Source organism: Pleurodeles waltl, chromosome 12 (assembly GCF_031143425.1).
Source record: "Pleurodeles waltl isolate 20211129_DDA chromosome 12, aPleWal1.hap1.20221129, whole genome shotgun sequence".
NCBI classification, from domain to species: Eukaryota; Metazoa; Chordata; class Amphibia; order Caudata; family Salamandridae; genus Pleurodeles; species Pleurodeles waltl.
The window spans coordinates 162285114-162301575 of NC_090451.1; the positions used below are offsets into that span (position 1 = coordinate 162285114).

The 16462-nt window shown below is 41.4% G+C and overlaps 1 protein-coding gene across 2 annotated transcripts in view; it reads left to right on the forward strand.

Moving 5' to 3' along the window:
• CDH13 (cadherin 13) overlaps positions 1-16462 on the forward strand; it is a 2224354-nt gene that overhangs the window by 2068415 nt on the left and 139477 nt on the right. Inside the window, exons 12-13 of one of the 2 annotated variants that reach the window (XM_069215815.1) lie at positions 6522-6755; positions 13206-13424. In XM_069215815.1, coding sequence (XP_069071916.1) covers positions 6522-6755; positions 13206-13424 — 453 coding nt within the window. Of the gene's footprint in view, positions 1-6521; positions 6756-13205; positions 13439-16462 lie in introns of those variants that run through there. The other variant, XM_069215816.1, reaches the window with a different exon arrangement.

The window sequence follows — 16462 nt, forward strand, 5'->3', positions numbered from 1 at the left end:
AGTTCAACCATGCCTGTTGATTGTTTGCTTGGGAATGACCTGGAGGATTCCCCTTGGAAGGTCGAACACAGGTCACATTTGGAGAAATTGGGTCTGCCTGGGTGGGTATGCTCATCACCAGGTCAATGGCAGCCCGTCAGGGTGGTCAGAAGCCCCTGGGGCCTGAAACAGTGGTCCAGGGGACTGCCAAAAAGAGGAATGGCAAGGAGGATGGGATACTGGCCCCAGGAGCTCCCGAGGTCTGGCAGGAGGCAGAGCCTGAGGGTGATGCCTCAGAGCCTACATAGAAACAGGTGGCTTAGCTGGGGGAGGTCTCTGAGCTGTCACAGTGGCAGCAGGAAGGGGGGCCCACCAGGGAGGCCTTCTGTGAGGCACAGTGGACTTGTCCTACCCTAGTGGGTTTGCGGCTGCAGGCTGCAGACCAGGCAGATGGCAAGGAGCCGGGATCTCACCTGATTTATTTAGGGGACGGCCTCCTGTATAGTGAGCCTAAGGTTGCTGAGCCTGGGTCCGCCCGTGTGCTTTTGGGAACCCACTGCTTCAGAGCCTTCCTACTGGGTCTGGCTCATGATGTGCCTTTAGCTGGATATTTGGGGTAGGACAAGACATTTGAACGGCTTGTCACCCACTTTTACTGGCATCTAATGCACAGGCACTCACATGCTCATTGAAGGTCTGGCAAGAGTGAAGGGGGTAATGTAAGGCTCCCCTCCAAATATTTTCAGTGGTTAGTGCCCCCTTTGAAAGGGTCAGTATTGACATTGTGGGGCATCTGGATCACAAGAGAGCGCTGGGCAACACGTTCTTCCTGATTTTGGTGGCCCATGCCACCGGGTACCCAGAAGAAATTCCTCTGAGGTCAATCACTTCCCCTGTGGTGTGTCGTGCATTGATGAGGATTTTTTACCAGCATAATTTTCCCCAAGGAAGTCGTATCTGATAGGGGTACCAACTTCATATCTACTTATATGAAGTCTCTTTGAAAGGAGGGTGGGGGAAACATATAAGTTTACCACTCCTTACCACCCCCAAAGCAATTGTGTGGTTGAGAGATTCAACTACACCATAAAAAGGCAGGATCATGGGCCTGTCAGAACCATTGAGGCAGAAGTGGGATGTCCTCTTGCAATGCCGTCTGTTTGCCTACAGGGAGGTGCCTCAAAAGGGCTTGGATTTAGACTTTTTGAGTTACTGTTAGACTTTTTGAGTTACTGTATGGCCAACCTCTCAGGGGGCTTTTGAGTCTGGTGAAAGAGGGCTTTGAGAAAGACCCCAGGATGTATTTAGCTACATGCTGGCCTTCAGAAACCAGACTGCTTGCTTCAGAGCTCTCGCACAAGAGAACCTGGAAGCAAGCCAGGCAGATATGAAACAGTGGTATGACCAGAATGCCACTCTGGTCGAGTTTCAGCCTGTGCAAATATTGTGGATAATGGCGCCGGTGAAGCAGAGGGTGCTTCAGGACAAGTGGACTGGGCCAATTGAGGTGGTGGAGCGCAAGAGCAAAGTCACCACCCTCGTGGATTTTCGGACTCCCAGGAACCCCTTAAGGGTCCTGCATGTGAACGGTCTCAAGCCACACTTTGAGCGGACTGAATTGTTCATGCTCCTACTGACAGATGATGGGGTGGAGAAAGAGAGTTAGCCCCTTCCTGACCTCCTGTCTGCTGGAGAAAAAGATGGGTCTGTGGAGGAAGTGAACCTCTCCCCCTCCCTGACCTCAGAATAACAGAGGGACTGTTACCAGGTATTGGGTCAGTTCGCCTCCCTGTTCTCCTTGATCTCAGGGGTCACACACTTGTGCACACATGATGTGGACTCTGGGGACAGTCCACCCATTAAACAGAAGGTTTACAGGGTGACTGATAAGGTCAGGGCTAGCATCGAAGATGAGGTGTCTAAGATGTTATTCCTAGGGGTCATTGAGTTTTCTGGCAGTCCTTGGCCAGCCCGGTGGTCTTGGTCCCAAAGGCTGCTGCTCCTGGTACCACCTCAGAACTCCAGTTGTGTGTGGACTACCAGGGTCTCAATGCGGTCACTAAAACTGATGCACAACCCATCTCCGAGCTGATGAGCTCATCGATCGGTTGGGAGCTGCCAACTACCTCAAAACATTTGATTTGAAGGCTGGTTACTGGCAGATTGCCCTAACTGGGGGGCAAAGGAGAGGTCAGCATTTTATACCCGAGATGGACACCTCCAGTTTAAAGTGATTCCATTTGGGATGAGAAATGCCCCTGCCACATTCCAGAGGTTGGTCAACCAGGTGTTGAATGGGCTAGATGACTTCAGCGCAGCATACCTGGATGACATTGTGGTGTTCAGATACACTTGGGAGGAACACTTGCAGCAACTCTGCAGAGTGTTGGAGGCTCTGCAAAAGGCAGGCCTCACTATTAGGGCCAGTAAGTGCCCAATAGGGCAGGGTTCAGTGGTGTATTTGGGACACCAGGTAGGGAGTGACCAGGTGGCAACCCTACAGCCAAATATTGAGGTTCTGGCGTGGGAGCCTCCCAAGACCCAGACTGAGGTGAGGACCTTTTTAGGCCTCATTGGCTATTACAGGAGGTTTGTCAAGGGGTATGGCACCATTGTTGCCCCCTCAAATGAGTTGACTTCCAAGAAGCAACCAAATAAGGTGATCTGGAACAGAGGCTTGCCAGACTGCTTTTCATGCCCTGAAGGATGCCATGTGCACGGCAACTGTGCTGAAGGCACCTGACTACTCGTAGGAGCTTGTTGTGCAAACAGATGCCTCAGAGCATGGTAGAGGAGCAGTACTCTCACAGCTTATTGAAGAGGGCTTAGATCAACCTGTAGCCTTCATTAACAGGAGGTTACCTCCCAGGGAACGTAGGTGAACTGCAATAGAGCGTGAAGCTTTTGCTATGGTCTGGGCGTTATGTTAAACATAAATACCACTGATGGTGTTTGGCTAATAGTGCCCAACTCAGCAAAAATCAAGTACTCCCAGAGATAAAACTCTACTTTACTAGATTTTTGCTCATAGTAATCCTAGACTGTGATACATTCACTGGGATTAGTAGTAATAGCATTACAGGTGATGCTCTGCATTACAGAACAGTATATTGACCAAAAGGGGATGGAATTGGAGCTAAAATAAATCGAAAATTACTCCTAAATGGTCTTAAATCGAAAGTGGACTTTACTGTGTAAAGCATAAGTTTTGTGCACAGCTTAACTCAATATGAAGTAACAAATCCCCTAGACTTCACCATTATAGCTGTGATCCACAGGCAGCGCGGAGTTGATAGCTGAAGAGACACCTTGGAGCTGTGACATTCTCAAAGATGTGTGGTCATTAAACAGTCAAGGAATGACAGAGGACTTTCTTGTGATGCAGTTGTCCTGTCCCTTCCTTGCCTATTGACAATAATATTTTGGCAATTATGCCAGCACTATATACTTAACTACTAGAAAGGAGGGAACGTTTGTTTATACAACTGTATTTTGGTGCTATTTATTTACATAATTCTATTATCACCAAGCATATCAGTTAAAAGGGCTGCCATTATTTATCAAGTGACGATTTACAGCCAATAGTTTTCTAATATTTAGGCCCTCTGTCATAACAAAATTATCCTCATACCCCAATGCATACTTAAATAACTAGGATGTTAATAGAATACGTTTTCACATAGTTTGTGCAAAAACCTATCCATGTGGAAAGAGGCATAGAGAATATTCCTACATTTCTTTAACCTGATTTTCAATGTGTCTCTTTCACATCTCAACTATAATGTGGATATCTATGAACTGGATACTCTAGTGAATAGGTTTTGCTGTAGCATGTTGAGCCTGTGTGATGCATCGTACCATTGACTGCAGATCATTATAGCCTTTCCTCTCTATCACCAGCATCACGTGAGATGATGACACACTGGCATTCCACTGGCTATCCCCACTCCCTTCAGTGACAACATTTTCATCATTGATTGTAATTTATCTATTAATCACTTAGGAGGCAACAACTGGGTAATGCTTTGTTCATTTTGTATCACTGTCAGAGATCATGTTTACTAGACCTGTTAGCCTTGGGGTGGTCTTCATCAAACTGTTTGCCTACTTGCCTCAACATTTATGCTGAACCTTTATTTTGGCCTTGGGATTCTGACCACTTTACCACTACTGACCTGTTATAAAGTGCATGTCCTTCTCCCCTAAACATGGTAACATTGGTGTATATAAATATAGTAACATTTGTTTATACACAATTGTCATATTTAATTTACTTGTACGTCCCTTTAAAATTGTACACCATATACCCAGGACCTGTAAATTACATGCTGCTAGTGGGTCTGCAGCACTGCTTGTATCACCCACACAAGTAGCCTTTTAAACATGTTTCAGGTCTACCACTGTAAAGCCTATGTGTTCAGCTTTATTGACACTTCAACTTGGCATTTAAAACCCTTTGCCAAACCTTAAACTCCCCTTTTATTACACAAAAGTCACCCATTATATAGGCTCTAGGTAGCCTATAGGGAAGGGTGCTGTGTAAGAAAAAAGTAGGGCATGTAGTTTTAAGTTTTAAATGTCCATGGTATTGAAAAACACCCATATTTGTTTTTCATTAGTGTGAGGACTACTCCCCTTTTAGGTTAACATTGTGAGTTCCTTATACTTGTAAGCTGTGATTCCTGATTGATAAGGAATAGATACATCAAGTTTCATGTCATTGGAAAGGTAATGATACATTCTCTTCCTGGTAAAGTTGGATTTCACATTACTATTTTAGAAATGCCACTTTTAGAAAGTGGGCATTTCTCTGCTCTTACCGCTCTGTGTGCCTGCAGCTAGTATCTATTACATGTCTGGCGTGGGTGACAGCTACACTTTGTGCATTCCCTCTAGACAGCCACAAGAACAGGAAGCTTAGGTGTGTCTGAGCACTCATCTGCATGTTGATGGCTCTTCCTGGGCAGGAAGGGAGAGAAGGGCTGACACTTAAACCTGAATAGGCAGTTCAAGTCCCCACACAAATGGCTGGGGCTAGGAAGAAAGGACCTCTGTACACTTCAAAGACTCTTCTTTAAAGTCACCCCTACTTCAAAGGCACAGCTGGGTATAACTACTTAGTCTCTGACCCCACCAAATCAGACACTTCTGGTCCTACAAGTAGACTTTGTCAGAAGAACTATTGTGCTGCATCAAGGACTGTTTATCTGCAGGACTGCTGACTTGGAAGAACTGTTGTTCTGCTGTAAGGTCCTGCTGCCTGCTACTCTCTTACCCTGCTGAAAGAGAGCTGGGCTGCTGACTTGCACCCCAAGTGATCTCCAAGGGCTTGCTTGCTTGCCTCTTGTAGCTTGAAACTCAGGGACGTCAAATGCTCTACCCCTGCTCCTGGGTCACTGCAAGTGGACTCAAATATTAGCATCAGGAAAATCGACGCAACTCCAGTCTGCTTGGAACAGAACCAGTACATCAGTCCTGTTGCAGTAGTGAAATTGGTGTGTCACTCTCAGATCCAATGCATTGCCTTGTGAACCCAACGCTTGGAACTGTGCATCACTGTCGCATCAGCTTGGAGAGATCAACGCATCCCTTCATCTGCTCAGAGAAACCCAGCGCATCACACTTCAGAATCAATCAATATTGGCTTGGCGTTTCATCTTCAAAACTGATACATCACCATCAATGTGTGAAGAGAGTCAACGCATCACCTCTACTGCCAGTGCGACATTGATGAATCACTCGATGCGTCGCTCGTCTGCATCCCACATCTCTCTTTTGCGACCAGGATCGAGGTACTCTGTTCACCAGGCCTGTGTGGCTTTTGTCCCTGGCCTGCACTCCATTACGGTTGGCCTGAACTGTTGACTTAGCCCCAGTCCAGTGTGACCAGATTACCCCTATTGATGCTTTATACTTCTTAGCCCTAGAACTCTTTTAATTCTTTAAAAATGTATAACTCGACTAATACTTATTGGATTTTTGTCATTTTGGTTCTGATTTATTTATACAATTGTTTATTTTTCTAATATGGTGTGGAGTATGTTTGTGTTGTTTTTCCTTATGTGATCAGGTGTGGTGTTGCACAATTACTTTCCAAATTGCTTCTTTAAATATGCCTGCCTGCTGTGTGGCAAGCTACTAGTGTGTGAGCACAGGTTATCTTTGAGTGTGTATCTGACTTACCCTGGCTAGGATTGTAGTTTCTACTTGTACAGGGTGTACACTCTGACAACTAGCAACCCAATTACTAACAATGTTGCACATTTTAAATACTGTAACTGCCACACCTGCTCTAAACAATTCATTCACCAGGAAATCAATATTGTCATGGCACCAGGAATTAACAAAGTTGTACATTTTCTTGTTCCAATTTTTTGTTCTTTTGTGTTGGGAATCATTGACAAGATTCTGATAAAGTACAGGAATCAATTAACACTAATAATTCAGCTAGATTTCAGTTACATGATCTGTAACCTTAATATGATTTCCTTTGTGTAAATGAAAGCATGAATAACAGTTTTTTCTTGATTTATTTCTTACAGGTAATCCTCCAGCAACTGGTACTGGAACGTTGCATGTTACTCTGGAAGATGTAAATGACAATGCACCCATCATTTACCCAACATGGGCAAAAGTGTGTGAAGACACAAAAGACCTTAATGTGGTTATCTTGGGGGCATCTGATAAAGATCTACGCCCCAATGTAGACCCTTTCAAATTTGAATTGAGTAAACAGCTTTCACCAGATAAGGCATGGAAAATAACCATGATTAATAGTAAGTATTACTGAGTCTACCTATAAGCCTTTTCCCACGCCACCCTTCAGAGTCCCTCATCCTTCCATTCACTTAGCAAATTTTACATAACTGTATGTCCATGTACCTTGTAAAAATTATAATGATTTAACAATGCACTCTCGGCCTACATATGTCCCTCTGCTACTTAATGTGTTCTAATGTTATTTAGCAAACAATTGCGTAAGAAACTGGCATTTTGGGGCAGTGTCCCAGAGCTCAGTCCTTCGAGATAAACATTTTTCATTGACGGGAAACGTTGCTCACCTCTCCTAGTTAGGTCTCAAACAAACAAATGTCAGAGAAAGGGTGTAGACAAGTGTGCTAGAAAAGTCAACCATTATAACAATACTGTTGGAGGGAGGACTTTTTGAGCTTTATCTGTCATCGAAATGGCGAAACAATCTGACATGCAAAGGTAACTCATTTCTGCGAAGAAGCATGTGCTCATCATTGATAAATAAGCACAAGCAGGAAGCTCTAAGTAAAAAAAAAAACTATTTTAGCATGTGTACGATACTGTTAAGTAAGGAATGAGATTTCAAACCAACGTAAATTGTACCTAAAATGAAGAAAGTAGATATAGAGATCAACTGTTTAAAAAAAAAAAAAATGTTATGTAAGAAAAGCATTAGAAAAGGCGTGTTCAGTGCTATTAAAAGAGAAATTCAAAAAAAGGAAAAAAGAAAAATAAATGTTTTATCTGGGTGACCAGGACGTGGACATCTTCCAAGAGTTACCAGGAGTGAGAATGATTGCTGAGAATTTGGTGCTTCTGCGATTCACTATTAAAGATTTTACATTTTGGTTTACCTCTCTCAAAGGCGGGTTCATTTCAGGCTATCCTGTGGTAGCCACAAGTGTACAACTAAACAGCTCTGAATGTGAAAAATAGATAAAAAAAGAATTCCAAGGTTGAGAACTGGAAGTTTGCCCCAGGGCAAGCGTTGCATTTCTTTCTCAAAGATTTTTTTCTCAAAGCTGACATTTTTTTCACAAGTTCTGGTTGTAGTGCTACCTTGAACAAAGTCTTTAAAGACCGGATTATTAAACTGCTGCCCACTTCTTCAAGATTCACAAGTGTCCATACAAGTCACCGCCACTGTATACATTAAATATGCATAAAAAATTGTTCAGCTGGCCTTCCACTAGAAACCAATAGTTCCCACTGTCTTAGACCCTCTAGATATCCTAGAAATTAAGGTAGAGCTTTCTTAGAGTGGAAGGGTTTTACTTGGAAGACCTTGTCTTGTTTACTTCTGATGTATAAACCCGTACCACCAGTAATAAAGTACACGCTGGAACTAGAATTTCCCATAGAGCGATAGTTCACAATCACAGATGGTCCTCTACTTATATAGGTACATTTATTTTAAAATAATATATGATTTAGTCCCCATTAAAGTTTCTTGACACTTTTAAGATTGTGTCCACAAACCTCATGGGCGAAAGGGGGCCACCCTATTTATTTTACTATTTTACTATGGTCTTGTATGTGGTTTACGTGTCTTGGACTGAACTAAAGCCTGGTACGAGTGCACAGACAAAAATCCTCATACCTGGGTGAGGGTTGCATGGAAAAAAGATGACAACATATGTAATTCCACACAAATACAGTACAGTAGAAACAGAAGTTAAATGTTCACAAGCACCTTAAAGTAAAAGTGTGTTGAATTTAACATAAAGAAATGACTAATAAGGAGCTCAATACATTGAGGTAAAATTGTCAATAGAAAAAGGCACTATTCAAAAGTATTTAAGGATCTAAAATAGAGAGAAAATGTAAAAAAAAAAAAAGAAAAAAACGTATTAGGTCTTTTCTAAAATTAGACCAACTGTCTCTTATGTTATTTGTATTTTATTGCTCAACCTAGGCGACATTTGATGTATACTGGTGAAACTTTCCATAATTCGTAGCATTTTGTGTTAAAATTATTATTTTAAATCGCTGAGATCAAGCCATTACTCCACATCACTTAACTGAGTCTTCGTTTCAGTGAGTATCCATAGCAGGATCAATCCATAACAACCACATACAAGCAGCTGTTGCTCACCTCAGTCGTAAGTTTACACTATTTTTATAATGCACAACATTTTTGGGCATTTCATTTATTTTTTGCAAAGAAAATTGCCCAAGTTCTGCCGAACCATTTGTAGTGCTCCAATTCAAAAATGTTTTTTATTGAGAAATGTTTTACTTTAAAGTACTCTGTTATCTCATGTTTTGAGGTAATACTCCCTAATACCTCATAGCCTTGTGAGTTATAAAAATGTTTACCATAAATTGGGCATAATAGATGATAGAGACATTAGCAGTCATACTCGTGCTGCAGTGAGCAAATGGTCTGGCTAGATAAAGGGGATTACCCCGGGTGGACTGCAGCTATAGACTGTTTGCTTGTTTTGTGGCCTGGTCTTGAAGACATACGATTTGGGATAACATTGCGTCCAGAAATTCAGACTCCTTATCACGGGGTCAGTGCCATTCTCTGTTGCTCACTATGTGAGCTAAAGACAACATTTTGAATGCCACTTAAATAGAAGTATTCATCACATTAATTTTCGAAAAAATTACAAAAATAACATGTTGTATAATGACAACGAATTTATAGAAGGACTAGGACTGACAATAAGGAAAATGTTACTTGGTACAATGAGACTGAGACTAGTGAGAGTAGAGATGCTACATCAGAGGTCTTCAATCTGGGGGTCGGGACCCCCAGGGGGGCCGTGGAGACCTGGAAAGGGGGTCGCACATTCCCCCAGCTGATCCTTAAAATGCCTCAGCTGAACTTTAATTTGAGTCTCCTGTGCTGCGAAAGCCTCACAGACAGCTAAGGAGACTTTCAGCCGAGGGCTTCTGCTTCCTGAATGAAAAGCAAATGTGCTCTACTAGCTGATCTGCAAATGTAAAGGGTGCTTGGGAGCAGCTTTAAATAATCAAAGCTTTGTGAGGACAAACATTTATTTTTTTGAGGGGTAGTGCAAAGAGTTAACAACTGAGCTGTGAAGTGCATGCTTTTAATTGTAATTGTATTTACACAGCGCTTCCTTCACCTGGAGGTGTTGAAGGGACAGATATTAAAAAAAAAGGTATTGCATATGCTCTGATATTACTTGAATACACATTTTGGAAGCACTGTTTTATAATAAACCTTTTTGTAGTTGCCTATCTAATACTGTGTGCAATGCAAGTATAAAATAATGCCTTTTTATATATTCACGATGCTTTCTGTCAAAGGCTGTGACATCATGGCACTAAAAATACACAAGTCACTATTCTCAACTGTACTAACAAAGATTTAGTTCTGTTGCTCTCCGGTTAAACACAGACCTCTGCAGTGCATTAACTAATAGAGGTTTCATAATGCACTACAGTGCATTTCCCAATGAGTAACAACTTTATTTTATTTATTTTTCATTTCAGATGGCTATTATTTTATATGTAGCTACCTGGCGGTGAAAGACGTAAACAAATTTAGAGAATATTTTGGGTTTATTTATGAGAGGCTTGCGCTGCTGGAGCATCACAATCCTCTCAATCGTACCTATGAGCTGACTCAAACCACCCTGAGTGGATTGAATGGCCTTGTAGATATGGAGTAAGGCAAGGCAGTGCAAGTCGCTGCATTGCCTTACTTTGCATCAAGGAGGCATTCCATGGGCGTTGTGGTGGGTGTTCCTGTGCAACACAGATGGATTTTGACGCTGCCCGAGATTTACAAAATCACGTAAACTGGAGCACTACATGATTGTAAAAAAACTTTCTCTGCTAACTTTCCTACCTTGAATATGCCTCTCGAAGCATATTTAAAAGATCGAGCAACACATACTTTTCCTTTTTTGCTTTTATATATTACGATTGTAGCTTACCTTGCGCTGGTTACATTTCTTCATTCAGTTTTCATCTCTTTAACATAACCCCGAACGATTTATTTTGGCCACCAGAATCCCTCATAAGACTAAGAGGAAGATAATTAGCCCATAATTAAAAGGCGATTTGCTCTTCCATATATTAAGCTCTATTCTATTACATCACTCATGGCCTATATCCTAGTATTTCTTACCAGCCTATCTCCAAGTACCTCAAGCCCCTACCTGATGTCACATTAGTACCAGGGTGGCCCTCGCGTGTCCAGCAGGACCAGCTCCATGCCAGATTTTTTCTAGATTCCTAATGACTGTGGATATGATTTCAGTTTACAGTCAGTGTGTATACTCAATAGGTCATGGATTGGCCTCATAGATCTCTGATGCTCATTCCTGTACTAGTACCTATTCTTCACCGATTCATCTGCAACTTCCTTTTTGTGAGTATATCTAACCGTAAGTGCACCCTATCACTCCTACTTGTACCATAGTAGTTTTACCCATGTACAAGTTCCAGAACCACTGTCTTTTTCCTTGTGCCTCTGCCTCTACACTGTTACCACTACCACTGGCTTATAATGGCAATCTTACCCCTAGTTATACTCAATACCTATACACTAGAAACTCTACCCCAACGTTACCCTATTATATCTACGCACCTGTAACAAGAGCACCTCTACCTTTGCATGCCTGCACCATAGTACTGCCACTCCTACGCAACCCAAGTACCCCTCCACCTGCCTTTACCTTAGATGATAGGCAAGGTGTAGGTGGGATAAATACATCCACTATATCCTAATAACACTAAACTTGGCAGTAGCCTGTCTCGTCTCACTCACATTTACATTACTTTATTACTTTTTCTACTTAGGATATCTGTTATTTTCTTTTTACATTTTCCTTTTTTATGATTTGGCACGATTATTTGAGAAAATGGGGTTTCCATGTTTTAGAAATTCCCCAAAATTGAGTTTGGGTCACTGAAGTACATCACATTGGGTTCCTGAGTTTGTTATTACACCACAACGACTTACAACCAGGTACTCCGGGCCTGACTCACAGTACTTTTAGGACAGTGAAGTGAAATTTAAGAGTACAGAAAATGATGGTTAATCCCACAGGTGTCAGATCAAAATTCCTACAGTCTAAAACTTCTAAATATCACAGTGAGTCTTCGTCTCAAAAGAGCAGAAATTCGTTCATCAAATGGACATAGATTTCATTTGCAAATAATGAGTCAGAGGGAAAATATGGATTGTCCTGAGGTATTCTCAAGGATGTTTCCATTGGAAATTTTAGGACAACCGAAAAAGGTTGTAAACTTGTGGATATTAACTTATATAATCAAAACTTTTGCCAGCCTAACTGCACTTGTAAGCTTACACCTAAAAATGGCGGGCACAAGTGACGAGCCGTGATCGGAAAAGGCATTGAACATATCCATTTTTTCTGTGACTGACTGGAAAAAGTAAAGAAACAGAAATAAACAAACATTTGTAAATTCTAAAAATTAGAAACTATCAGTAACTTGTGGACATGCAAATGTAGTATGTGTTCACTATTAAAGAATTGGTTCCTCGTGTTTTGGTGGGTTTGGATTTCGGGAGATTAAGGATCTTGGTCTGCATGCATGGTAGTTAAATTTTCAGAACTTTGGACCGGATGTAATAATGATTTATACAGTTGCAATCTGTGCTACATCAAAGGCAAAACCCCAGGGCACAGCACAGAATAAAGTAAGGAGGGTGGCAGAGGACTTTCCATCCAACACCCTTCCTTTTCTTTGCCCATCACATTTAGAGTTCACTGTCGTCTCTGTGGTAGACTCTATGGGCTTGGTACGAACCGCAGTTACATCGCATTATCCAAAGACATTTAAAAGTTTGTTGTGTGTCTGTCATTGGTGACGGACGCTTACACCAAACACTTGAAAGTTTTTACTCTTCCAAAGGAAACTCCCAAAGTGGGTGTTTGTTTTTGGAAAAACAAAAACTAACAAACCAACACTGTGGGGATTTGCCCCCATGTGGTGGGAGGCCTTTTATCATTGATTGTAAAACTAAAAAAATAAAACATTTAGCTGCCCACTCTAAATATGGCGGATGGTGGAATGGATTTCTTCTGATGGCTTATTACCCCCGCCCCCCCAGGCCTTCGGAAGAAAGTTAACACTGATTGAGTAAGGTTTATTCTAGTAACATAAACTTGGCATTCACCAGAACTCAAAATTTGACAGGCAGACTGAGGGTTTGGCTACGGTGTACTCCGTCACTGCTGCAACCGGTCCACCAACCTTTGTCAAACCCTAAGTTGCAATGACAAATGACCAGTGTGATTTGCAAATGCCTTTGCTAGTTAGATATAGATGTAGAGATAGAGATAGATGGATATAGATATATATTTATATATGTATTATAGATATATAGCCATATATCAATATATAGTCATAGATATATAGATATTTTAATGAGCACTGTAGCTTGCACTCCGATCATGCTTTTCATCCTCTAAGCAGAGCCTATATCTCACTAATTATCTAATTACTGTCTGTGTTCTCCTTAGACACCCACGCCCAAGTCAGCCTTCTACAAAATCTAAAGCGAGCCAACTACAATATCCCGGTCTTTGTGACAGACTCCGGAAACCCTCCTCTCACAAACAGCACCGACCTCAAGGTTGAAGTGTGTTCATGCAAGAACAGTAGAATGGACTGCAGTTCAGCGCACGCTCCACACCTGAGCGCGGCTCTACTACTACCCCTTGCACTCTTCTACCTATTTCGTAAGTTTCCGTGAAGTCAAAATACGACTCGTGAATTTGATAACGTAAAGTATGAGACAAAGCATTCTTTCTTGCTCAAGGCATTTGATGGATTAGTAATGGCTAAATACAAGAAAAAAAATGTGACCATAAATGCATTTTTTGTAACATTCTCTTTTGGACGTTGTACTGTTTGGACAAAAACACTGTATTGTATGAAAACATATACTTTTAATAACTGATTAATTAGTGGCATATAATAGCTGTATTGTTTATTAATGTTCATAGACTATAATGCTGGATATTGTTTCTCTTACTGGCCCTGAGACCTATAATACCATCACAACTTTGTAATCTGTGTTTGGTTATATGCTGTTATATTGTGAGAAATGAACTACCATGGGTTACCGAGCAATCAAACCCACATAGGTGAATACGTTTCCCTTGTGGTTCTTTGGCTCAACCTTTGTACCTAGCTAAGCGTTCTTACAAAACACTTAAGGTGTTTTGGTTAACAGCGCAACAAACCGACACTGCAAATATTATAGGTCATAAAAGCCACATCAACTTCAAGTAAAGAGAACCATTAATAAAACATAAGATAAATGAAAAAAAATAGTGAGTGGCATTGATTTCAAATGTCTGAAGGAGAAGGGTAAAACCGTAAATGGAAAGAAATGACCTAAACTTTTTCCAATACCATTCAATGTGGTGTGTCCGAAAAATTCAAAAAGTGCAAAGCTTCTGGATGGCAAGATGCAAATGTGTCTTAGGCCTGGGCCGAAACTCTTGGAGTTTTACTACATGTATTTCTGCAGAGTCGCACAAAAACTCGTTGACATTCTGCAGAGTTCTGCAAGCTGGCAGAATCGAGCACTTCGCGCTGCTCCTGCTGATTTTTAGCACTGGAAGCTTCTTCTGAGCTCTAAAATCAGTGCGAGGCACACCAGAGGGGCTGCTTCTTTCTGCTGCTCAAGTAGATTTTCCACTCGAGTGGCAGGTTTCTCAATGCAAACTGTCACGACCTGCTACTAGCACCCACGAGCACACCAGAGAATGCTAATTCTCGCTCTCCAACTTAATGTTGGTGAGCTACATGCAAGAAAAAGCTGGGAGAGTTTTCCCAGAACTTCATGCTCCAAGGAGAGCACGGAGTGGGCAAAACTCAACGAATTCCGGCGACAGAGCCAAATTTTTCAACCACCCCTAATATTTAGGAAAACTGAGAGCTATTTCAGGAGGTTTGATCAATTTTCAATGAGTATAGTCTATTGAGATGTCATGTTTGTAGATGCTTCATATTTGTGTTGAAAGAAACACATATTCCAGTTGGTGTACTGGCCAGGAAACATTTCCAATTGAGGCTGAGATTCAATGGCGTTTTTTTAGGAAAGGATTGAGTCTGCTTAGGGAGTCGATCTTCTGCTCAAACTTGTTGAAGTGGCTAGCAATTCTGAGGAGTGAGACTTTTACCTTGCAAATAGAATTTTAGATGCTGTGTCTCACTGCAGGTTGCAGGTCCGACAATTTAGAATGCTAACTGATTTGTTGGGTTAATTCTAGAAGGTAGCATCTGAAGTGCTTCACAGCTCTTTGGTGGTTTCACAGAAGCTGCTCATTTTGTGAAGAACATGTCTAGTCTTCAGCTTGCTCTGCTTGCAGGACCTTTTGATCTCCTGAGGGTCTCTTTAGATCACTACTTTCTGAATCAGGCTTCTCCAGCAATGGCAAATCTCCTAGCAGTTGTTTCACCCTGCTGGCAGGGAGCATACATCTAAGCTGGTTTTAAAATGCCAATGGGGAAAACAAGAGTTTTAAAATTGCAACTATCATGCAATTTGAATATGATGTTAGTCTTTATCCCTACACGGTTTCTGCACACCCTCTCCCACAACTACTAAATAATGATGTAATTCCTGAGCTGGAGTTATATCAACTTTATCTTCCAGCTGGGAAAAATCTAATTTCAGCCTAATGCAACCTATTCAGTGTCAAAGGCACTTAAGGACATTCTGCTGACAGCATTTCAGGACGTGTGATAGTGAGGTTAAGGTAGAATGTCTAATGCAATGTATTGGTTTAAATAATCATGGACTAGCCTGTGACATTCACTAGTAATGTTTCACAAATAGGATTTGGTATAGTTCCTTCTCACCTTATATGGTCTTTATGGATGACTGTTTCCCAATGGCTTAAATGTGGAATTCAGTAAGAGTGTAAAGTTATCTAACTGATGGATGAATCTTGTGAAGCCAGTAAAGTTGTCTCATGCGCACAGTATGTGATGTCCCAATGCATCAAATTTAAAATATGATTTCAGGTTTGTTTGAGTTCTAGTGTGAGAAATGGGTTCCCACCCATTTAACTCCCCTGGAATTTTTATTTTTTTTCTACCAATTTTTGGACTTCTGCACTGAGTGATTGTTACTAATGACCTGATTTAGAGTTTGATGGATGGGGTACTCCATCTCAAACGTGACGGATATCCTGTCATGATACGGCGGGCAGTAAATCCATCACATTTGTGAAGGAGTAATCTGTCCGCCAAACTTTAAATCAGACCCTGAGTCTTACTTAAGCTCTGTTTGAATTAATCAGGAGATTTAAAAGAAGGTCTGCTGCTGCAGCACAGCTGGGGTAAGAGACCCTGGGCTTGTTGCATTAGAATACATGAACTCTTGTGTGCAAATGTGACCTGGAGGGGTGAGACTACCATCTGATGCAGCCTGGGATCTACGCACAGGTAGCCTGTCACAAAGGGAGCCCTTAATTGAAGAGAAAGAGAAAACATAACTCTTTGTTTCTTCTTTTTTGGAGATACAGTAAAGAATCTATCTGCCCCTCTTTATGCAGTATGCAAAAAATACAAATCAACAATAGATGGTATCTAATATAATTATATTGCAATTGTATTACAATAGATACCATCTGTTATTGATTTGCTATATATTGCATACTGCGTAAAGGGGAGAGGATATATTCTTTACCAATTCCCAAAAAAACAAGATCCTAAGCATTATGTTTTCTCCTTAAGGAGATTCCTTGTTGTGCATTTTCAT